This window comes from Dermacentor albipictus, chromosome 9 (assembly GCF_038994185.2).
Source record: "Dermacentor albipictus isolate Rhodes 1998 colony chromosome 9, USDA_Dalb.pri_finalv2, whole genome shotgun sequence".
In the NCBI taxonomy this organism is placed as follows: Eukaryota; Metazoa; Arthropoda; class Arachnida; order Ixodida; family Ixodidae; genus Dermacentor; species Dermacentor albipictus.
In genome coordinates, this window is record NC_091829.1 from 1,654,177 (window position 1) to 1,680,158 (window position 25,982).

Consider the following 25,982-nt stretch of genomic DNA (forward strand, 5'->3'; position numbering starts at 1 on the left):
TGGCTTTGCCGCAAGACGTTCTTTGTTCGCAACTACGCTTTTTCCGGAGGGAAGTCATAGACGGCTTCGCTGCGAAAATTGCCGAACAAAGAAGTTACTAAACAAAATTACGCGGATCCCACGCAGTGTGGGAATCGACTATAACGGAGCTTTGTATGCTGGTTGACTTGCGTGCCTTGCGGTACCTTGGTACCTTGCGTGCACCACTGCTGTTTGTCTGCGTAGTTGAAGAACACACAGCGACAGGTGTTTGCTTGAGACGTCGTTCGGCGCCATTGTTCATAACCTTCGAGAAGGTTAGCATTGTCATTGCCCTACATGGCACATTGCATCGTGGCAGAAGTATTGACCTTTAATTGAATTATGGGACTGTACGTGGAAAAAACACAATCGGATTATGAGGTACGCCGCGGTGGCGGACTACGGATTAATTTTGACCCTCTGGGTTCCGTTAATGGGTACCTAAATCTATATATATGCAAGTACACGAACGTTTTTGTATTTCGCTCCGGTCGAACCCGTGGCCTCGAGCAATGCCATAGCCGCAAAGCTACCACAGAAAAGCGTTGAGTTGTCTTGCGACGCTTATAGACGCTACGGTGGTTTTGGACTGCACGCTGTGCATCCGCTTGACAAATTTCCATGGTGTTTATTTTTCAGAAACAGCAGAAACCATAGAGTTTCATATTAGTAGAACTAGACGGAAATCTGGCGCTGCGATCGTTTAACCATCATGGCAATGATGGGAAGTACAGGCTACGGATTGGCATTCTGTTGACTGGCAAACTAGTCTACAAGTGTTTTTTGGCAGTTTTGGTTTCGCTCCATGCACAGTTGCTATAACCTGCAGTGGTGCAGTACGACGCAAAGATCTCTGCCTTTGTTCTATTGCTCGAAGTGGCGAAAGCACGCTGGGCCAGCGGAGGGCCCGATGTTTGTGTTGCGGTGTGGTGTCGAAGCTCTAACGAGAAAGCGACCGCGTCGTAAATGCTGAAAGAACATGTTTGACCGTTTGGACTTTGGTTTGTTAAGTGTGTTGGGTTGGCGCTGTAGCGTTACGTACTTTATGAAACTTCGGAATAGCAAAAAGAAGGCAAGACATAGACACCTCTAGTGGCTTGACAATCAAATTTTATTGAGGGCTTCATTATGCATTGCTCGTTTATGTGCTCATTGAAATGTGCATTTTAGGGCTTAGAGAACACAAACTTACTTGTGGTAGGAAAGGTTGCTGTTTCCTGGGCGTAGTCTAGTGTCACAAGATGGGTAAGTGCAAAGACACGCCGTAAGGCTTCGGAAGCGCTACGTCAATATAAGATATAGTGAAGCATATGCGTAGGGCGCCACAAGCGTCTTAGCTACAGCATTGCAGCAGATGTGCTTAAAAGTACTTAAGACGTTCAACAATCGTGACAGCCGACGCAGCCTTTCGAAAGCGCGAGAGAGTTCGCAAGTTCTTGTCGCCTGCGAGAAAACTGTCGCGTTCGCAGCGAGCAGGTATAGTCACCAAACGACACTCGTAACATTCCTCTCAAAGGCGTAACACTTTCTCACAATGCAAAATTTTTATTTCCGTAAATACTTGATGAGTCTTTCTTTAAGTACATGCACGATTGTTATTGCTGTTGTAAAAATAAATGAATTAATAAAGCCTTTATTTTAAGGAAGGGGACGGCTCTAGGCCGCTGATGGGGATTAGGAGGGAAGGGAATGTGGGTACCCAGACTAAATAAATAATTATTATCTGGTGCTAAATAGGGAACAGAACTGTCGAAGAATGCACACGCTGGTGTGCCCTGGGGGTAAACCGTTCTTCGATCTCAAAGTCATACAAAGTTTATGTAATGTGTTGTACATTATATAAGATACTGCAGAAATAAAATTAGATTTTACGCGATAATATTTGAGTATAGCTTCGTTTACTGCACCGCAAGCAAACGCCACAAGTCTAAAGATCTAAGTCAATCCGAAGCCTGTACTTCCCAGCAGAGCCCCCGTAGACACTAGCGCCACATTTCCCTCTAGGCAGTGGCGTAGCCAGAAATTTTGTTCGGGGGGGCTGCGCCACTGGCCATATATATATATATATATATATATATATATATAGCTGCACGTTGCAGCTCAGCCTCCTCAGGTCGGGTGCTCCTATTTAAGTACATGTAGAAGGGGAATTCGTTTTTCGCTGCAACTACTTCACAAAATTTGAGGAGGTTTGTTGCATTTAAAAGACAAAGTTTAATTCTAGTGACTACTGGTTTCGAATTTCTCATTTAGGTGGTCAATTATTTATTAAAAATTGGCCAAAATTTAAAATTTTCAGAAAACGAAACTATCAAGTTTAAAACTCCGTTACTCAACAATGAAAAAGGATATCACAATTCTGTGAATTGCATCTAATAGTACATCTTCAGCGGACAAAATAGATATGCTACACATGAATCTCAAAAAAATTTAGTATTGTGTAAATACGGCTTTCGCAGAACCCTTGTACACAACGTAACCAATTCACGTAAGATACAAATTTGCACAGCAAACTTGTCCGCTTTGACTGTGATAATAGATGCCGTTTACAGAACCACAATATCTGTTCTCCATGCATAGCTATTAGTTTGTAAACGTCGTGCTTCTATTTTTTCAAACTTTCGAATTTTTCAAAATATTTTAAACAAAATTCAGGCCCTAAATCGAAGTTCTGTTTCCAACAGACACTAGGATATAACTTTCTCTCTCAAATGCAACCAATTTCAATAAAAGCGATTAGTAGGATTATCTCAGAAAAGCGTTTCTGCGCTTTACAAGTATTTGAATAGGCCGCGTCGGATTGGGCTTCCTCTTAAACAATTTATCGAGGGATCAAATACATGAATAATAAATGCATTGTCATTGCCAAAGATGCTGCAAACGAATTCTTGAAAGCTACGCACTGCAAATACAAGTAAAATATGTATTTTTTCATAAAATATTATACTCGTATGTGCCAAAAATTGTGCCCAACATAACTGACGTCAATGATTCCATGTTTTTTGTCTATTTATTAAGTAAAGAAAATATCACACGAGCTTTAGAACTATATCAGTTCGAAACCAGGAAAGCAGTGCATGCCACTGATATGAAAAATTAAAAGGCAATGAACTGAACAAGTCGAGGACAAATATGTTAATGAAACTTTGTCATTCAAGAACCGTGCTTACATTCTTGTATATATGCAATGGCCACTGAAAAATCTCAATGACGCTGTAGTTTGTTCCAATGTATTACGCAGGAGTAGCTGTCCCTTGTCGTGTATCGTGAGTAATTGTACGGAAGTTATAGTCGCGACAGAGAGCACGTATAAAAAGCAGGAGTTCTGCAATATATATGAGGGCAAGTCAAATGAATGAGCCAACAACGGGGTACTTTATTTAAAAGTAGTCTTCATGAGAATTTAGACATTTGTCCTATTGACTAACGAGTCGCGTGATTCCCGTGTTATGAAATTCCTTGGGTTGCTGCTTCAAAAAGTCTATCTGTTTCCCTTGACCTGTTTTTTCGGTTGCCCCAAAATGTAGAAGTCGCAAGGTGATAGGTCTGAGCTGTATGGCGGATGTTGCAGCGTTTCCCACTTGAACGTTGCCAGTTTTGTATTAACCACATAAGCGACGTGGGGACAGGCATTGTCGTGGAACAAGATGACCCCATTCATAAATTTTCCACGTTGTTCGTTCTTGATTGTGACACGCTGCCGTTCTGGCATTTCACAATATCGGAAACAATTGATAGTCTCTCAAGATTTAGCGAATTCTATCAGTAATGGAGCCTGTCGATCGAAAAAAAAAGTCAGCAACACTTTTCCAGCGGAAACGATGGCCTTTGCATTCTTTGGGCGTGGTAAATTCGAATGTTTCCGCTGTAAGCTTTGCCGTCGTGTTTCAGGCTCGTAGTAGTGGCACCAAGGTTCGTCCCCAATCACAGTTGCAAACAAGAAGTCGTCATCCTCATTGCGATACCCGATCAGATGAGTCAAGGCAGCGCGAAACTTCTCCGTCTTCTTGCGATGGATCAAAATCTTGGGGATCCATTGCGCACCAAAGAGCCCATAAACGAGATGCTCATGAATTATGGCGTGAACCTAATCGTGACTGATGTTCAGACGGTCTGCCAGTTCATCGATGCTTATCCTCGGTTCTTGTTTCAGCAGCTCATGAACCTTTGAAATTGTGGGGGGTGATTGCACGATGGTTCTGGCCCGGTCTTGGAATGTCTTTGCAACGTCCTTTGAACCGTTTGCTTCAACACTTCACAGTGGTCAATGAAATTAAGTGTTCAATGTACACGGCAGTCATATGGTGATTAATTTCTGTTTTGGAAACACCTTCAGCTGTCAAAAACTTCGCGACACCGAGCTGTTCAACTTTTGAAGTGTCCATTATGTGACGCAACCATATTCAACCCAGTGTATGAGAGCGTTTATCTTCACACCTGCGTGTCACTTTTGTAAATGAGACATGCCGTTCTCCTACGCGCATGCCTCGCAGATAATGAACCGAACCATTATTGCGTGGTTAGGGTAGGCTCAATTTCATTTGACTCGCCCTCGTACATTAGAAATGGAAAGATACAATGGGATATACAAATGCGAAAATACGGCTTGATAAAGGACAAAAAAGTGTCACTGGAAACAAAGTTCACTGCATGTATACACTAAACCTCGCAACAAGATATTTAAGTATACGTATAAGTCTCCAATGAGTCTATGTATGTAAGAAGAAGTAACTCTATATAATGCGTCAAACAAGGCAAATAAACATGTTGCACAATCATAGATTGAGAGAATCCTAGATTCCGCCCCCACTCCATTCAGTCCCCTCGATGTACTGCGCGCGACGGAAGGCGGCGCGCTTGCTCCCCGCTTTTCTCCTTTGCGCACACAAGACTGAGCCACCATCGTCGGCTCACCCATTTCACCTCCCCTCCTACGCTTTCACTCGCACATACAGCATGCAGCGCGTGGTGACGATGTTATCACCCTTGGACTTTATACGAAACATGAGGGCGACGGCGACGGCAAAAATGCGCCTGGAGTGTCCATATAATTGCTTTTGCAATAATATAATAAACGTATCCGGCAACTGAAGCGTCCCGTCGCCCATTACTTTCCGCAAAAGAAGTATCAAAATCGAACTTTCACCATGCGACAATTCGCTGCGCCGCAACCATGTATGTTTTTTTCTGTGAGGCGGAGGCACCGAAATGAAAAAAAAAAAACGCATGGGAAAGTATGTTGGCCAGAATCGAATGCCTACTTCGGGCACCTAATGGGGCTACGGAAGGAATACCGAAGAAAACATCAGACGCTTGGTCCACTGAGAACCATACGCATACTGCTCAGTATCCTACAGCGGCGAAACAAGACTTTCCGGAAAGGTTCCGCTCAAGGAATGTGGTGCAATCCTTCGAGTCCCCACAGTGATGGCGGCGAGCGACCAATGTTCTTTTTTCTCGTCTGCTAGCCAGAAAGCGTCCAAAACTCTGTCCGGTGAAAATCCACTCGGCCAGAGCAAACCGAACGCGCACCGAAGTGCACCGCACGGTGGTCGGGGCCATACGAGAAAAACGTATGCGCTCTGGCTGGCTCTGGCAGCCCGCGAGGGGGGGTAGCGAGAAAAAAAAAGAAAAAAAGATTGAAGAGGCTCAATGTGTCCTCGCGAACAAAAGTCAAAGTAGAAAAAATAAATAAGAACGTAGTTACTTCGGCTGGCTTTAGTGTCTTGACATGGATGTTCTGGCGTAGGTTAAAAAAATGTTGATAATTTTTTTATGTGACATGACGGCACAAATGAACCACCCCAACGCTTCGTCTCATTGGACCTCGCTGCCTGCTTTGTCAACCCGTCTGCTAGTGTGTTGATTTGGCTTGTCTAGTTGTATGTTCCGATGCAGACTTTAGAAAAGTCAATAGACCTTTGGCGTCAAATGTTTATAACAACACTAAACCCACAAAGTTCCGCAATTGAAAATCTAAAGCACAACTTTGGAAATGTCAATGCACCTTTCACATCAAGAGTTTATGAGATTCATACCCATAAAGTTTCGTAATTGATATCCATGCGCTCCATAGATTCCGTGGCCTCAGTGACATGCTGCGGCGAGCCCACTCACCATCAAAGCGCCCTTGAAACTTTGTGCTCGGATGGGACTGCTTGGCGTTATGTGACTCCCGGTGTATGGGCGTTGCCACGAAATCCAGCCCCAGTTTGCAATCTTCGCGGTTAAATGTATTTTCGAGCGTCAAAAAGACAGTCTAGACAAAATCCAGAGTGATTTCCGGCACCGAGGGTCGCTTTGGTCGGCGGTGCATGGACAGCACGAAAAAATTTCGGGGGGGGAGGGTGCTGAAGCCCCATAAGCCCCCCCCCCCCCCCTAGATACCCTAGATACCCTAGAGGCAGGGGCGTAGGGTATTTATTTAGAAACTCTATGGCAGAAACGTACCGTGCCGTACCTTGAACTTACATTTATCCAGTTTGTCCGCAACTGGCTTCCGTGAGTAGGCGTTTCCTCGCCTTCCAACTCGACCTTTTACCTTTCCCGCCCTCCCCCCATGTATGCGACTTGCGAGCGAAGAGCGCCAAGGCTGTTTATTCACTCGTTTCGTGGCTGCGTCGGTTGCATGCATTCTCTGCCCCCTCTCCCCAATCCTCGCTTCCATTCTATCCACCTCCCCTCTGGACGGTTGCGCGTTGTAGAAATGTGAGCGCTGCAGTTTCTCCAATGCTTTTGCAGGAGGTCACGGGTAGCGTACTACATCAGTTTATTAGGTGTCGACTGCATTAGTACAACCTCGGTGCGCTCACCTGAAAAAGAATTTGCATTTTTATGTCGGTCACGACAGATGTGATATCTTGTCTTTTCATGCTCTGTGATTATGATGCTGTTGCTGCGCATGCTCTGCTGACCCTGCTGGGAGTACGCCGTTTCTAATAAAGCTCAGTTGATAGTCCAGTCGTTGTGGTGTGAACCTCTCTTCTTGTCTTTTGCGACTGTTTTTTTCCCCTCAACTATGTACCAACTAGCCCGGATTTCAACCCTTGTGCTAATTACAGCCGTCAAGAGGGCATCTGGCGACGCCTATCACTGTGCACAAGCGACGCACTGAAAATGTCCAAACGAGCTTCTCGTGTCGACTCTTCTCTCTGCCACGCTCTTTCCCATGCATGTACGCGCTCTGAACCACATCCCGACGCGGCGCGAAAGACGGCAGCAGTGGAAGAGGCAAAGAAAGCTTTCCCTCAAAGTGCCCCTCACCAGGTCTGGCCATCTCGAGCTGACAAGCACAGAGCATACATTGTACGATAACGACAGTGTCTGCTAAGTATTACATCGCCACGCGCTGCGGAAAGACCTGAAATTCCACACCGAACGCTTCTTTATTCAGTCCACGCGAAAAGGTCAAAAGGTCAACATTGCTTGAACAGGCCATGTGCCACTCTTTCAACAAAGCGACTTGTCGTGGAGGCAATAATTGCCGCGGACGCTCGATGGAAACACGCAGTCGTGAAATTGCTAGTGGACGTGTATAGAGTATTACGACAAAAGCCCAAATGTTCAAAAACGAGAGCGTGTGTTAGCAGCCGGATGTAGGGGGGCAGCTGCAGCTGCGTCTACAATTGCAAGTGGTAGTAAGAACACGAAAAAGGCACGTCCTCACGTGTAAGCAGGGCCTGTAAATCCCTAGGGTCTAATTTTTCATGAGAACAGGAAGAAGAGGTATGCTGCTTTGACAATTAAAACACGAGCAATAAGGAATTTAGGAAAAGGGTTAGCAGACAGCGCATTACATTACGATAGACTGATATTCGAACTCACTGCTTTCATTTCACATTTGCTCTACCTCCTCGATCCGATCGGCGGCCGTACAGCGCTACGCTGCTCGGCACGAGGCCCATGGGTTCGACACCCAGCCACGGCGTCCGCATTTCTAGATTTTCAAGGCAGTAAATGCTGGCGAAGCGCGCTTGTGGCGTGCAGTCAAAAACACCAGATGGTGAACACACAAATACGCAGAGTTCCACTAGGTGGAACTCTGCGCAATTCAACATGACGCTACACTTCTCACACTGATGTGCACTGGAAAAACCACGCAGCTTTACGCATATTTATCACATGCATTACGGCATCAGGCTGTAGACGAGCCGGATGTAAAAATACTGAGAGGTATCTATAGCGTCTCCACAGCCACCGTAGTCCTCCATAAAGAAAGCAACAAAATCCCAATAAAGAAAGGCGTCAGACAGAGAGATACGATCTCTCCAATGCTATTCACAGCGTGTTTACAGGAGGTATTCAGAGACCTGGATTGGGAAGAATTGGGGATAAAAGTTAATGGAGAATACCTTAGTAACTTGCGATTCGCTGATGATATTGCCTTGCTAAGTAACTCAGGAGACCAATTGCAATGCATGCTCAGTGACCTGGAGAGGCAAAGCAGAAGGCTGGGTCTAAAAATTAATCTGCAGAAAACTAAAGTAATGTTTAACAGTCTCGAAAGAGAACAGCAGTTTATGATAGGTAGCGAGGCACTGGAAGTGGTAAGGGAATACATCCACTTAGGGCAGGTAGTGACTGCGGATCCGGATCGTGAGACTGAAATAATCAGAAGAATAAGAATGGGCTGGGGTGCGTTTGGCAGGCATTCTCAGATCATGAAAGGCAGGTTGCCGTTATCCCTCAAGAGAAAAGTGTATTGGCGGTGAGGAGTTACGGAGTCGCCATCTAGCGGAAGCGCCTCGCTGGCGTAGTATGAGGGATAACGCGGCGCGCTCCTCATAGGTTTTGCTGTCAGCGCTCACTGAAAACACCACGTGCGAGCTCTCCCGGACATTTCTGTAAGTACTTTCGAAACGAGAGAAGTTTTTTACTGTCTAAATAATAATCTTGGGCAAACTGAAAGCACACAATTGTTTACAGACGCTATCTCTTTACGTACAGTGAACGCCACTGCGCGCGGTCGCCGCGATAGAGTCTCCCGAACCGGCTTCTTGCGTGAAAGGTAGGTAAACGCTAAGAGCAAGCTATGTGAAATATGTTGTTATAGTGTTTGTATAACTAAATGAAGCGTAATACAACGAAGCCTCAATGCAGCGATCGCGCAGATTCGCAGCGACCGACTGCGCGTCTGCACGCTTGTCGGCGCACTGTTTCGCTCTCTCCGCGCGCGCGTTTTCGCACCGTGCCATGAGCTTTAGGCCGCAGAATATGAGCATTTGACAGTATGCAAGCAACCATTGTTGCGTGGGTGCTATCAGAGTTGTTCAAAAATAACTTAACTGTAGAGACTTCGACGCCTATACGGGACTGTGATGTGCCGTCGCGACGATTCAATCTTTTTTTTCTTCTAAATTCTTTGACGTTTCAATATTATTTCTCGAGTTGCGTCGCACTGTTTGTTTATCGGTGTTCTCGGCGTGCCATTTTCCGCTGCTCCATTTTTTGTAATCCAGTGCATTAATTCATAACACAAACATGACCATATGCGATGCTTTTTTTATGTGCTTCTTACCGTTGCCTTTCCACTCCACTCAACTTGCCAGTATCTATATAAAGCATCGACAAGTTCATAGACCATGACATTAGTCGGGCAGCGCACTCGGGCGAGCGTCTCAGTGCGCGTCCTCAGAACATCGCAGACCGGGCGCCGTAGCAGAAATCTTCCTCGCGTCTGTGCTTGCTGCATACCCGAGTTGTAGCCGATCACTGTTTGGCGGTTTTATGTTTCGCGAGCCAAGCTTCACACAGTTTTTTGTCCTGCGGCTACGTGTGAATAAGGCTGACACCGGCCTCCGTTACGTGCGTTCGGCCCTGCGGCACCGAGCAGTAGCCTACCATGTTGCGCGCCTTCAAAGGCAGCCACTACCTATTGTAGTGCTTTCAAGCGTTGTAAAGGAGACACACGAAGCGGGCAAATTTCGTCACTAATAGAGGACCGCAGCGTACGAGGGAATTTAAACTCGTTTTCAGCTCGCTTCGGCGCTTCCGAAGCAGCCGACGCGGCCGCTATGTCCACGTGATCCCTCCTAGCACGTCACGCCGACGGTGGCGCCAGCTTTTCCAGTGGTGGAGCTCGAGGCCAATAACAGCTGTGTCTTACCAGTACTCACGTACGGGGAAAAAACGTGGAGGGTTACGAAAAGGGTTCTACTTAAATTGAGGACGACGCAACGTGCTTTGGAAAGAAGAATGATGGGTGTAACGTTAAGGGCTGAGAAAAGAGCAGACTGGGTGAGGGAACAAACGCGAGTTAAGGACATCTGTGCTGAAATCAAGAAAAAGAAATGGGCATGGGCAGGACATGCAATGAGGATGGAAGACACCCGATGGTCATTAAGAGTTACAGACTGGATTCCAAGGGAAGGGAAGCGTAGCAGAGGGCGGCAGAAAGTTAGGTGGACGGATGAGATTAAGAAGTTAGCAGGGACAACATGGCCACAATTAGCACATAACCGGGGTAGTTGGAGAAGTATGGGAGAGGCGTTTGCCCTGCAGTGGGCGTAACCAGGCTGATGATGATCACATGCAGGCTAACAGAAAAAAAATATCGCGAATGATCTGCGCATTTGGCGTACATATAGCAAAACACACGCAGTATGCGGAGTTGGAATAATTAAATGAAAGCCTTCCGGCCCTGAAAGTGCGGAACGTAAATTCAACAGAACGCACACGAGCAAAGTAATCATTGCATCTAGAATCAATCCGAACTAGAATCAGATCAAGCGACTTAAAGCAGCACGATTCCCTGAGTGGTTGGTGACATCACTCACCGAAACCCTTTTACAGTATGTAAAAGATACCAGCGCCACAAGGGAAGAAGAAATTGCCAGAACCGTAAGACCTGCGGTGATTCCTTATGTTCATGCGGTATCCCATAACCTCAAGAAGGTGGCAGGCCGGTAGGGAGTACCCATTGCCCTTTCTGCCCCCGTCAAACTGGTTCGGCTCTACTCGAGAATTACTCGCGAGGAGACCGGCTGGCGAGGCTGTGGCAAGAAACGACGCATCTTACTGGGAATGCAACACGGAGGCGGTGTACGAAATTACCCTTGAGTGCGGCAAGTCTCACATGGACAGACTGGACGGTGCATAAATGAACGAGCTAGGGAACACGAACTAAATCTAATGAAAGATGACGTGGCAAATTTCCAGCGCACTGCAAGGCCTGCATACGATTTCATGAGATTACGATTCTTGGTAGAAGGATAAATCAAACAGCACGTGGCTAATGGAACTTTACTATATAAGGAAATAAAGGGTAAAGTTGCATTAGCGATACATCTGTCTTGCTCTACAAATCGCAAACGAAATTGTTCGACCGGTGGATAACATAGGTCAGTGAACAGCCTGCGTATGCGTGTACGTGTATATATATATTCCTGGCTTACTTCCCAAACTAAATCAGTTGGAAGTGCCGCCCATGTTGTCTTCTATGTGTCTTCCTTTTCGTGTGTATATTAACTTGCGCAAAAAACAAGTCTTTTGGCAAGCACCAACTAGACCAACAAGCAGTTCTGTTGCAGCATAAAAAGATTCGCTTACATGCAGGCAAGTACGCAGGATTTTTTTTTTTGGGGGGGGGGGGATCCCAAGGTAACTTCTGTATGCAAATGAGGGGGGGGGTACCTTTACTTGTACAAATGTGAATAGCGTCCACCATTCGTCATAAAGACGCGTAAACCCGCAAAAGAGAAAAGAAATAAGGTATATCTTACAGATAGGCCTGTGAGATACGCCTCTCCTTTTCTTGGCCAACAAGAAACCACGTCAAATGGACTCGCGCAGGAAAGAAGCGTAGGAAGAACACTGCCAAGCACAAGTAAACAAGCGAAAGTGTAAAATAAAGATTACTATGGTAGAATACAATATAAAACTGCAGTTGGCAACCAAGGCACACAAACCGCACGGGGTTGCGTTACTCCGCCAGCCACTGACAGAAGTAAACAAAATCGTTGTCGTGCGGTCTTTTCAACATGCCGCCGTACTTGACGATACCTCCGGAGTGTCTGCTGTTCTTGAATATTATTCTCATTGTAGGAAGCAATGACGTGTGCAACAGACGAAATTGTATGGATTCTTTGCATTTCACGCTTCAAAAGCCTGCGGGGCAGTTTGCACTGCTGAAACCATTTTACTCATGAAACTTCACTGCCAACTGAAGTGAAACTTGACAATAAATAGTTTCAGAGAAGCAAGCATTTTATTTCAATTCAATAAAGAATTGGGCTTTCACCGTTCCACTATAATAGGCCAAAAAACGTATAAAATCACGCACTAATCATTTTATTTTTGTGGTTACCACCTTATTTGGGTAACAGGAAGGTTTGAAGTACGAATTATTTGCAGCTTCGCGAGGAACGGTGGCTGGTGATTGTGAGGGCGTGGGCCGGGCTTCACAGCAGATTTAGGTTGCATCCGACTATAGCAGCGTTTTTTTAATTAGCTCTGCAAGAATGATAAATATATATTTGCGGAACAATCACAGTTTTTTTGGATCCATCGTTTACTGCTCTACCAAGTTGTGCCACAACCGACTCGTATTGTTAGTCGGGAAGTTGCGTAACGATGTGTGGCCGCCACTCCCGTACAATCGCTTACAGCGCAGGACGCTGCGGTACTAGACGTACTGCGCCCACCGCGGAAGTTTACAAAAGCATCGACATAAGCACAGCAGAGAAGTGGACACGCCAGGCGGCTTGACTGATAACTGTGGAAGCGTCATTTAAAACACACGGAATCGTCCTCCACTTTCAGCCGCGTTTTCTCTACTTACCTTTTAAATAAAAAGATGTTGATCCATAAATATTTTCGTAAACAACGGCTACATTTGCTGATTTTAATTTTTCCTCCCTGTTTGGCTGTTGCCTTGGCTCTCTCCCTTATTAGATCGCTTAATTTATCAGCTCCTTGCGACTCTTGTTTCCAGTTGCCAATTTTGCACGAAGAGTGCTGTACAATTAGAGAAAAACAAGACGAGGTAACACGTAATGGTCATATTGCTTATGGGTTTAAGGGTTATGGTAGCGTTTGATGATGGACGCTGTCTAACATTATTTTATTTTCCACATTACTTATTTATTTTTTACTTATTTATAGAATACTGTCAATCCCCTATGCGGATTTTTACAGGGGTGAGCAACAAGTCACATCAATGAACACACTAATACATTCAATAGAAGAGCACATAATGATTGAAGACTATTCAAGAATAGCAATAGTACATTCATACATAATAATGCACACAACGAAACCAATGTACATCAACCAGCAGGAAAACCAGAAAAAAAAATGCAGGGTAGAACGCATCATTCAAATACAAAATGCACAGAACAAAAAGTGTAGGCAAGTGCTTTCCTATGACAAACTGAATAGGGATGGATTGCATGGCGAAAGCAATTTACTCACCTATATTGACAACTTTTAGGCTGGCGCAGCATGCTCAATTAAATCCATAAACTTTGCTAGTGTTGGCTGCTGTTTTGCGACTACATCCAGTGCATTACATTCACGAATTGAGCGTGGGAAGAAAGAATAACGACACGTATTATTAATAAACGGATATTCTACAAGTTCCTATGCACGCCGTCTTCTGGTCGGTCTGGTATCACGAAATTTAAAGTAAGAGTCGGGGTTTATACGGAATGATCTATGCAATAGTGGGTATACAAATTTGAGTCGAAAAAGCTTTGCGCGACTTTTAAGGGTAGCTAGACCAGCACGCTGTAACAGAGCAGTAGGCGACTCAAGGCGTCCGTATCTGTTAAAGAAAAACGCACCGCTTTCCGCTGCACCCTTTCCAAAATGGCGATATCGTTCGCAGTGTGAGGGAACCACACAGTATTGGCGTATTCAAGGACTGGGCGGACAAAAGTGACGTACGCAATAAGCTTTGTTTCATGTGTAGAATATGAAGAGACCCGTTTAATGAAGAACAGTTTGTTTAATGCTTTATCTGACACTTCACGCACGTGCTCTGTCCTGCTGAGATTAGACGATATTATGAAACCTAGATATTTATACTGGTTTACACTTCGTAGTGGCACATCGTTAAAGTGGTATGGAAAACCAAGCTTAGACGCTTTATTTGTAATGGACATGAATACGGTTTTATCAATGTGTATTGTCATTTGCCAATCTACGCACCACTGAGCTATGTTTGTCAAGGCATTATTTAATTTCACCTCTAACCCATATCGCAGGTATATATAGTTCCGAGGATATGACAGCGTCGCGGCGAGCCGTCACTCGAGGAAATTATGAAGCAAAAAGAAAAGTTAGACGGAACTGGCGTTTTATCCAGCCGCAAGTCCTTCCACGAGCATACAGGCCAGCTGATCACGAACCGAATCTCTTTCCTGGACCCTGGATCAGTCTGGACAAAGAAGGTTGAACTAACGAAGCAACAGCGATGCGCGTGACCGTCGAATAGATGGCGACAACTGAACGCACCTCGAGTTAATTGCACGGGCACCGAATCGATGAGAAAATTGGCCTTCACAGCCCTGGAGATGCCGATAACTACCGAAAAATGAGTGAAAAAATTACCGACGATTACGTTACTTCCTAATGCGAAATTTGAGCGCAGCAAATGCGAGCCTTTGTTTGCGTTTGGCCTCGGCCTCGGCCGCGCGAACGGTAGAGTCTTCTCTGCGACGGCGATGAGCTTCTGCTTCAGCCTCGCTTACTGCTGGTTGCTCTCGACGGCGGCGATGAGCCTCCGCTTCGGCGGCGCGAACGGCAGGGTCTTCTCGGCGGAGGCGCTTAGCCTCTGCTTCGGCGACGCGTACTCCTGGATCATCTCGACGGCGGCAACGGTAAGCTTCTGCTTCGGCGGCACGCACCTCTGGATTCTGACGGCGACGGCGCTGGGCCTCTGCTCTGGCAGCTCGTTTAGCAGCAGCAGCAGCAGCAGCAGACGGAGGACTTCCATCGATCGTCTCGCTCATGGCTCAGAAAGAACTGGCAGATAATTTCGCAGTGGCGAACGGCAGCGGCAATTTCGGCTCGGGCGGTGCACATATACAGATCCGCCGCCATCGATCTGGCTCTCTGATTGCCACCGCACAGGGCGAACGGCAGCGGCAATTTCGGCTCGGGCGGTGCACATATACAGATCCGCCGCCACCGATCTGGCTCTCTGATTGCCACCGCACAGGGGTTGCATTGGAGGAGGAGCGAAGAAAGGAATTAAGTTCGAGCCGGCGCTTTGACAACCGGAGACTCGCAGGAAGAGGGGGGAGGGGGGCGGCGTGTACACCCAGCGGCAAACGATGGGGGCAGAAGCGCGCGCAGCAAGCGGACAACACGATAAAGGGAGGAGGGAAGAGATAGCAGCGACTGACTGATGCCGCTGACGCCGATAGTGAGTCAACCCCAGCTGCGGAGTTGGTTTCAGGGACAACGCCGCCGATGCCGACACAAACAATATGATACCCTCGCTTCCGCAGCGCTAAGAACCAGGTCTAGCCGTGGGAAGGTGGTCACGTATTCGTCGACGTGCCGGGGCCTACGTGAAATAACCGGCGCGTCGGCAACTGAAGAGCACCCTATCCGCCACACAAGAACAGGGGGGGAGACCCTTTCCTCCTCTTTCTGCATGGCGGCGACGGTGTTCTATGCAGTCACGTTATCTTGACTCTAGCGGCGTCAGCGGCATCCAGCGGTATCAGTCGGTCGCTGCTAGCGCTGGGGGGATGAAAGGGGGGCGGAGCTGGTTACGAGGCCGACGACAACGCCGACGACGACGCGAAACCCAGGAACGGACGCCAAAGAGCTGCGCTCTAAAAGACAGCAAATTGTTGACCACCGAATAGCTGTCAAGCCTCAACGTTGATTTGGCGGCGCTTTAGGAATGTGGAGTGGTGGCGTGGGCGGGGAAGTGGGGTATGCCGCCTAATTTCTGGGTGTTGGGGGGGGGGGTAGGGGCTCGCCACCCTCCTCCCCTGGATGCGTGCATGCTTGCATCGATTCCCGTAGTGCGTGGGATCCGCCGATTTTTTTGTCTTCTTCGAAACTCCATGCCTACCTTGTACCACTACCTATGCCTGTGACGGATGCGGTCGTATCAATGTCTTCCCTGCTTGTGTCTTACTTATCTCGACTGCTGACCAGTTGATGCTTTTGCCCACTTTAAATCTAAGCGCTTCTGCAAAGTGTACGTTACGTACGGGGTGTGAGTGTGCGAATATCTTCGCATTCCATTAAGATGTGCTGAGTATTCTCTCTATTTTAAAGCGCAGCTCCTATAGGCGCCCGTTGCTGCGGAGAGCGTTCGCGCAACCGAGCGAAAGAGCGAACGCGGAGAGCAGCGGGACATGGAAGTTGCGATTAGGGAAGCGGGGGAGGAGGATGTGGCGAAAACGTGAGAAGAAAAGCGTAGTGGAGCGGCGACAACGGCTACGCATGGGCTCCAGAGCAGCGCGTGTCGTCCGGGGGGTCTGTCTGCGGCGGCTGCTGCGAATCGCGCCCACGCGTGCCTCTCGCGATTTCCCGATCAGCGAGGCAGTCGCGCCGTTTGCAACATGCCGCACGTGTCGCTAAATGAAAACACGTATACAACGGCGCTAAAATTTCGCATTAGGGATTGTCGTAATCGCCGGTGAATATATTTCCTAGTGGATGCACATGCCCCATCTGGTTCCGAATATTTGCACAGGTATGTTGTTTCTCTTAGGCAACCTGCGCGAGCCTCGAAGAGCAAGACACTTCCCTTGTACACTTCCCTGAGCTGGTTAAGTTAATCATTCGCTCTCCTGACATACTAATATACAAAAAGCATGCCGTTAATTTCTTCCCTTTGAAGAATTGCATGCCGTTTGCACCTGCCTTTCAAGTAATCGCACTTGGAGGGTCCCTTAAATGCCTGTAGGAAATTAGAGTTGTCCGTGACAGAGAAGTGCTTGAGAATCAGCGATAGAGACTACGGCATTGGCCACGGAATAGCGCCACATTAGACAGTTTTGGAACAGCGCTTGTCGCCTTTCCCTACGTTAAACGCAAGCCCCCTTGATTGACGTTAGGGTGCGCGGCCCTTCAAGACATTTAGTGCAACGTACGCAAAACTTACGTAACGAAGCCGTTACATGACAGCCCGTCACATGGTGCCTCTTGCCAAAGATATACGAGCAAAGACAATTCATTAGCAAACATCCTGTTGTTTTTTCTATGCGACGCGTCCGTCCGAGTTGATTGCCGCATTTTATAAGAGAGCACAAGTGACGCGAGAAGTCATTGAATGGTCGCGCTATGTGAAGACGCGCGGTATCTTAGCCATCCCGCGGCGTTTCACTCACAAGTCTTCTCAAAGAGCGGAGTTGTTGGCAGGCACAGTGACGCCGACTCGCGAATAATAGCATGCGAAAAACAACTTACCCATAAGGCACGAGCACAGGGTCATGGTATGGACAGCGCTTGGTCTCGTTATACGGTATGGGGAGGGGCAGAGAGCGCTGGCGGCCGCCATCTTGAGCATCTTGCCGGCGCTCGAGCACTGCAGCACCAGCACCGTGAGCGGCCGCAGCAGCATCCCGCAGCCTGGACGAGAAGGAAGATCACGAAAGCTTTGGCGCGCATGGCCACTCCGTCCTCGTATCCTTGCCACGGCCCACGGACGAAGGCCGTGACACGGCCGAAACGTTAAAAAAATTAAAGGTGCTATTTTCGTAAAAGTGTGCACCTTCGTTTTTAAAACTATCTATGCACCCGACCTACAGCACTTCTCGTTGAATTATATATATATATATATATATATATATATACCTTAGACTTCTGTCAACCAAAGGACCAGGCAGGATTCCGTAAAGGCTACTCAACAATAGACCATATTCACACTATCAATCAGGTGATAGCAAAATGTGCAGAATATAACCAACCCTTATATATAGCTTTCATTGATTACGAGAAAGCGTTTGATTCAGTCGAAACCTCAGCAGTCATGGAGGCATTACGGAATCAGGGTGTAGATGAGCCATATGTAAAAATACTGGAAGATATCTATAGCGGCTAGACAGCCACCGTAGTCCTCCATAAATAAAGCAACAAAATCCCAATAAAGAAAGGCGTCAGACAGAGAGATACGATCTCTCCAATGCTATTCACAGCGTGTTTACAGGAGGTATTCAGAGACCTGGATTGGGAAGAATTGGGGATAAAAGTTAATGGAGAATACCTTAGTAACTTGCGATTCGCTGATGATATTGCCTTGCTAAGTAACTCAGGAGACCAATTGCAATGCATGCTCACTGACCTGGAGAGGCAAAGCAGAAGGGTGGGTCTGAAAATTAATCTGCAGAAAACTAAAGTAATGTTTAACAGTCTCGGAAGAGAACAGCAGTTTACCATAGGTAGCGAGGCACTGGAAGTGGTAAGGGAATACATCTGCTTAGGGCAGGTAGTGACCACGGATCCGGATTATGAGACTGAAATAACCAGAAGAATAAGAATGGGCTGGGGTGCGTTTGGCAGGCATTCTGAGATCATGAACAGCAGGTTGCCATTATCCCTCGAGAGAAAAGTGTATAATAGTTGTGTCTCACCAGTACTCACCTACGGGGCAGAAACCTGGAGGCTTACGAAAAGGGTTCTACATATATTGAGGACGACGTAACGACCTATGGAAAGAAGAATGATGGGTGTAGCGTTAAGGGATAAGAAAAGATCAGATTGGGTGAGGGAACAAACGCGAGTTAACGACATCTTAGTTGAAATCAAGAAAACGAAATGGCCATGAGCAGGACATGTAATGAGGAGGGAAGATAACCGATGGTCATTAAGGGTTACGGACTGGATTCCAAGGGAAGGGAAGCGTAGCAGGGGGCGGCAGAAAGTAAGGTGGGCGGATGACATTAAGACGTTTGCAGGGACAACATGGCCACAATTAGTACATGACCGGGGTAGTTGGAGAAGTATGGGAGAGGCCTTTGCTCTGCAGTGGGCGTAACTAGGCTGAGGACCCGAAATATAATACGCAGACTTGTACAGCACCTTCAGAAACCACCGATCGAGCTGTTTCATGTACGATACGTCTCACGTAGTCCTTTTTTTCGGGGTTGCAAAGAAAGCCCGCGAAATATGAAAAAGAAACATGCCACGGAGCCCTTGCACAGTGGTGTCGTGCTGCTCTCAAGCGTGCGTTCGGTGAACAAGGTCGGCTCCCGTCAGATGACGGCGCAAATGCGTGCTGCCTGCCGAGCGTGGAGAAACGCCCTGCCGCTTTCCCGTCGCCAGCCACGATGCAGCCGACGCCATGACGCTACGTGTAAACTCCAAGTGCGACAACATCTCGGCCGCACACCCTATGCTTTGAGTGCGAGTGAAAGTACGAAGGTGAGCTGACAAGCATGGTGGCTCGACCTCGCGTGCGCAAGGGAGGAAGGGCGCCGCCTTCATGTACGGCCGCAAGGCGACTGGTACGCGACTCCCGATATAAAATTAACTGTCTCATAAATAAAAAAAGTATATCGTCAACTATAGAAGACGTGACTCTCGTAGGGTTAGTAATGTTGCTTCTTACATTAGTAAAGACTTCCTTCTCACTTTTGTATAAAGAATATTTTAAGAGTAATAACAGGAACAGCGCAATTTGCAGAAGCAGCATATATATGCTGCTTCTGCAAATAAAGCATTTGGTTGCTAGTCAGCGCTCTGTCCTGTTTACTCGCTCGTCCTGTGTTGCGTTGTTCCTGTTTTTATTCTGAAGATGAACCAACCAGCCCCATTGAACACACTGCTAAAGAATATTTTAAGTACCCCGTTAGAAGACTTCCTTCTTACTTTTGTATAAAGAATAGTTTTAATACACCGTTAAAAGACTTCCTTCTTTTGTATAAAGAATATTTTAATACACAATTAAAGGACTTCCTTCTCACTTTTGTATAAAGAATATTTTAAATACGCCGTTAAAAGACTTCCTTCTTACTTTAGCTCATAGAATATTTTTTTAGGTGCCCCGTCAACATGTCTTCTAGATTTTGTCTAATGACAACTTTAGTACTCAGTCGAAAGGCTCGTTACTTTTGTGTAACGAATGTTTTACTATACATCAAACAATTTTTTTTCTGAAGGGCAAGTATTCTCAGTAGGTCCACAGACCGTACTGTTTGCCGAAAAGAATTTAGAATGGGAAGCAACTTGAGAGTTTCTGGTAGATTTTCTAACACACATTAATGCCGATATATGACATACTCAGGAATCAAGCTCTTTGTTTTATATCACAGTCCCAATCCAAGTCTGTAGCGAATTGTTGACGGAGTGCGCTACTAAAATGTTTAAAGAAAGATGTTCGTAAACTGTTAGAACTAATCTTTTTAAAGGTTCTACTGGACTACGTGAGCATGCGGTGACGTCAGCACACTTCGAGAAAATTTGCTTGCTCTACACCACCTCACCGGCGTGATGGCGCAGTACTGTGCAGGCCGCGCACCCTTTGCACAGCTTTATCCCAGCCTTGGGGCAGGTTAATTAAATCTAAATTAAACTAAATTAAATTAAATGCCGATTTACGCGTAAGCCGTGACACCGCTCCACTTGCTGCACGCGTACGGTCGTGCGGGAAACTGCACATTACGCACACTTGTTCACAAATTTTGGTATACACTGGGCTCTCGCACATGCAGTGTAAACCAAAACGCGTGTACCAGTCTGCGAAATGCGCAAATTTTCGCCCGACCACATGCGTGCGGGTAGGCGGGTGGTATGGCGTGTGGCCCTTACCACGCACTGCTATTTCCAGGCCCTCAATTAGCACAGCAACGAGATAATCAGGTCACTGCAGTCCGCGATATAAATATACGCCCTAAGCTGGGACGTGTCAACCCAGTAACGTCCCGATATTTGTTAAAAAGAAGAAAAAAATCCGAAACTCATGGTAACAGGGCGCTGGAACGTTGTCGCTCGAATATCCAGAAGGCTGCAAAATACAGCTGCTGCTGAGTGAGCGCGAGTGTCGACCAGGTAAACGCACAGGTCGAACAGAAAGAAAAGCTCAAATCTTTGCAAGTGACACCTTTCTGTGAAAAAAGATTGAAATATCCTTACTGTATAGAAAAACGTTGCTTTGTTCGCGTCTGTATTCGCAGGTTTTCGTCCCTGCCTCCTACCGACGGCTTCTGTACATTAAAAGAAACTAATAGGATGTTGCATCAAAGTGAAGGCAAAATAACTATTTCAATTGATCTGCTTTACGGCGATGGTAGTTTGCTATGTGAGAAAACAGATCGAAAAGAGATAATTATACACTTTTAATATTCAGTGCTTTCGCTTCACAATACGGCGACAAAATTCTCAGCTTCGGAGCTGAGAATTTTGTCGCCGTGTCGCCAAGGTGTTGAGGGGCCCTTACGACATCTGTAATTATGACATTCCGGATACCAAGAGCCAGGATACCAAGAGCCAGGCTTTTGCCGTGCTTCGGGCATCTGAAAACCGGTAACGTCATAGCCGCCACGTTTCGGACATCAATTAAACTATAAAAATATTATTTTTATATTTTTATTTAAAGCGGCAAGTGCTAAAAATGTTTTTGCGCAAAATAGGGTAACCGCATAAGTTACCCTAAATGATTGCATTTTTCAATTTTTCTTACATCTTGAGAAGAAAGTCGGTTTTAAGAACAATAATTGTCTCGAAAGATATATAGCCCCCAAATGCACAACAAAATTGAGCCGGCGGTCCTGTCAGTTTTTTTTTTTCAACCTCGGCCATGAGGTACATTCCTCCCCCTAGGTACAGTTCCCAGAAAGGGGTGCGCAGACAAAGGCCCGCCGCCCCTGTCACCCAGAGGCGAGGAATGTCTACCGTCAACTTTCGCAAGGTAGGAGGGGGGAGAGGGGTCAGATTCGGCGCAAAGAGGGGCTTCAGTTTCGCGGTGGTCAAGGCGAAGCGGGTGAATGTAAAGAACGTCACATGCCTCTCCCGCGCATGCGCACAAATTTGACAGTCGAGGCAAAGAGGGAGATCATCGCAATCGCCATCAGTTCCTTTGCGACGGCGGCGTGGTGCGGTCGGAGCGATGTAGGTGTTTGGTCGCTTATTGTGGCAGCAATCTAGCTGTTTTTGCTGCTGTTTGTGCTTATGCTGTGTTGTGGCTGATTAATCAATGCGAGCCAACCGGCAACGCGCTTGTGAAGCCCACGGAGCTTTCTTCGTTCCGTGATGTGAACGTTTATACAACTTCTCTGCCAGCTGCGATGCAATGTCGTGTGAAGTGATTGAATAATGGCACTGTCCGTGTTTTAAACAGCACGAATAGCGAACAACTATTCCTCAAGACAGCACTGCGCCGAAGTTTTCTCTCTCTCCAAATTATAAAAAGGTGTGTTCTTTACAATCATTCCGCATAAACATGTCATTTTGATGTTATTTTGATTTCAGTTTCTTATGCCGCATTTTGGCAGATTATTATAGCTATTATAGCGCGAACTGTAATGCCGTCACTTGTTTTAAGAACGATTTTCTTACATTTCTGAGCTGCCCCGCGGCATGCGGTTCGCTTGAACTTGCTATAAACACGAAGCGTACAAACGATACGTTTTCGCAGCATGTCGCGATGACTTAATGTGTGGTAAATATTGACCGACCATGTCCTTGCTCTTTCCTACTCTGGCTGTGCAGGATGAGAGATAGTGAAATATTGAGCGTATGGTTTCACGCTTCACAATGACATGTTTCAGTGAACCGGTGCACACTGACATAGGTTGCACTGATTAGACAAGCGCGAATGTGAAAAAAAAAATCATTCGCACTTGTCTAACCACTGCAACCTATGTCATTGTGAATCAGTATTTTTTGACGCTGATATGTCGTTTTCGAGTAAAAATAAATGAACACGTGAAATTACAGAAGCGTTCCTTATAAGAAGGCGTGGTTGAAAATACATCAGTCAGCCATTGGTTGCTATCGCTGACAAAGAATTTGTATTCTTGAGTACTGCTTCAAGTTTCTGTAATCTGTGTATATAAAAATGGATGACTCGTTTTGCACATGCTCGGTGCAGCTAGCTGGCGCTTTTACGTTCTCTGTCTTTCCAAAATAAACAGTTGTGAGTAAGCGCTCGCGTGTCCACCTTCTCGGCTTCCGTGTCTATTGTGCGCGCTACAAATTTCACCATGTATAAAGAATGTAATTGACTTTTTGAATGAGTAAATTATTTATGCTGATAATTGGTTAAGAAAACATTTTGGGAAACTGAATTTATTCAGGCCACAACTTATTCAGGCCACAACATTGGGGGCTATAACAATAGTTTTAGGCTGTTCCCTTTTTTGCAGAAACAACCTTGCACACTTTCGTAATTTTAATAACACGTGGTAAATACAACGCAACAACAAAGGATATGCACTGCAAAATGTTCCCCATCCTTGCCATTTCTTCTGCAAGAGAACAGGGATGACGGTTACAATTTTAGCATTCACGTGAACTTGCATGTGAACTTTGTTAAAAAGCTGTTCTATATATGTGATGTGCTAACCTGAACATGATGTTAACACTGACCATCTTGTTTGTGTGCAGGGTTCACTCTGCAAACGTTCCGAGAGACATCAGCTCTGAATGTAAAAAATACATCAGAATCGATGGTTGCTAGAGATTATGCGACAGCTGCCATGCCGTAATCAACTAAGTCATTATTAATTTGTTATTTTTATTAATTTTTCTATTACTTATCTCACAATTCTGTGTACATATTTTTGTGTGCATATTTGTGTACATATTTTTTTTAGTGCAAACTTACATCTCTTTTCCATGTACATGCACCTTTTAAGTTGCATACTGCCTTTTACCGACATGTTCACACATACTGACAGATGTTTACACTATGCTACTATAAGTCGTATCTAGGACAAATGTTACTAGGGGGATAGTAAGACGTCAGTAGCAAATACATAAGCACATGTAAGTAAAATATTGCCACAGTGTTACTACAGAGCCCAAATACTTGTGTTAGTTGACGGTTACTAGAATGTTTTCAGATCACATATGAGCATGCTTCAATTGAAGTACGGTGGCCAATTCTTCATAGGATGTTACTAGGGTGCATAAAGACAAATGTTAACAGGTGATTGGTAGGAAGTTGGCAGAACGTTTACAAACATTCTTCAATTGGAAGAATGTTAATATGGTGTATAAAGAAGGGTTGGTAATAGGGGATTGGTAGGAAGTTAACAGAAGATATATGAACATTTCTCGTTTGAAAGCGTGAGGCTTACAGCGCGTGGACGAAAGTGAGACGTGCCTGCGTGTGTCACGTCTCACTTTCATCCTTGTCTTTTTCACGCGCTATAAGCCTCACGATGTCTTACAAACAAGCCCAAATCACTGCTTTACAGCATCTTTTGAAATAATGTTACTAGGGTGTATAAAGACAAATGTTCATAGGAAATTGGTAAGAAGACATCCTATGAACATGTTTCTATTGGAAGTTGGTTGCCAATTGTTTCTAGGGTGTTACTATAGCGTTGTTCGGATGTATAAAGACAGCTGGTAGAATTTCAATTGACTGTTGGTAGGTTCTAGTAACAAAAGCCTAAAGAATGTCTAAAAAATGTTTGCTAGAAATTTTTATCAGGGTATACGCGATCAGGTACGTATCCTGACCGGCTCAAAATCGGAAGAGCATTAGCAAACGCAAAGAAGATAACCAAAATGACTTGGCAAGCTGTAACTATTTTACCCTGCATTAATACGCTCTTTGAAAACTGATTGTAAAGCGCGTCACAAACTATCTTGAGAAATACCTCATACTTTCAAAGACGCGGTTCTCGAACTGGTTATTCTGTCGCAACTACCGTAAGCCCCCCCCCCCCCCCCCCTTCACTATAGAAATTATAAACCAAGCACTTCACAAAACTACTTCGCACTCGGCGTATTTTTAGATATTAGAAAACGTTTGACTCGGACTTTTCTTAACAGTTATTTAAGAAATCGTAAATAATATGGGCCAGTTAGAAGAACCTTCACTAAAGACAGCGAGAACGGGCGTACCACGAATGTCGGTACTGGGCCCCCGTACTCTTCTCTCTCTTCATGAACGATTATCTTAGGTCACTAAGATTTCCTTATCCTATCTTGTAAGCGGACTATAAAGCTCCAATAATTCCGAGACAGTCACGACAGGAAGCAAAAGAAATGCTCGAAGTGAGCTGCAAAATATTTTTGCACGGTTTGCAGCCAACACCCTTGTTTCGAGCTCAAAACAGACTCCAAGGAATAAGTCTCGACTCGTCACTATACTGCGGACCACATAATAACAAGTGACTAAACAAATAGTTTTTGGTTGTTATATACCTTATTAAAGGAGCGCAAACGTTCCCATCCTAAAACATTACGTCCTTTACTTTCAGCACGTTTCGTTGCCCCTTAACACATTGCATAAAATCGTGAGGTTTCACTTACGCCTGGTACATTCCTCCTTTCATCAAAATTCAGACACGTGCAGTGGAAGTAATTGCATCTACTACTATGGGCGCGCACGGTGCATAGTGTTTTCTCCAATTAACCATAATACCGCTTATCCAAGCTCGGGACTACAGCAAAGCTATACTGGTGCACAGAATACTAACCACGAAGAAGCCAAATCTCACGCCTGCAGAAGATAATATCGAGGCTGAGCGTAAAAAATTCTTCTTGCTGAAAACTCATAATGCAGATGGTAAACCTTCCCTATCACAGGGGTGTGCAAAAATCTGTAATTAAAATCCTACCTTCATTAGAAAACTTCCAAATATTGTTCCATTAATAAAACCGTTGGGTTGTAAATTATGCTAACCTTTATGTTATGGACCCGAAACGAGCGACATACATTAAGGATCCAGATGATACTGTGCACCATAACGTATTACACTATACCGGAATAAACTGTTCCTTTTTCTTGCGCGGGAGCTAGCATATGCATATTTGCCTAGTCAAAACAATACAGTGGTCGGACCTACACTGTAAATACTAGCAGTCATTGCAACAGTCAT

General features: G+C 45.6%; 1 protein-coding gene across 8 annotated transcripts in view; it reads right to left on the reverse strand.

The window, feature by feature from the left end:
• Positions 1–25,982, reverse strand: part of LOC135909204 (uncharacterized) — a 444,253-nt gene that overhangs the window by 117,283 nt on the left and 300,988 nt on the right. For all 8 annotated transcript variants that reach the window (XR_011508287.1, XR_011508288.1, XM_070524870.1 and 5 more), the window contains one exon: positions 17,398–17,559. Coding sequence is in view for 6 of the 8 variants with exons in the window: in XM_070524870.1 (XP_070380971.1) it covers positions 17,398–17,559 (162 nt within the window). In the remaining 2 variants the exon portion in view is untranslated. The remainder of the gene's footprint in view (positions 1–17,397; positions 17,560–25,982) is intronic.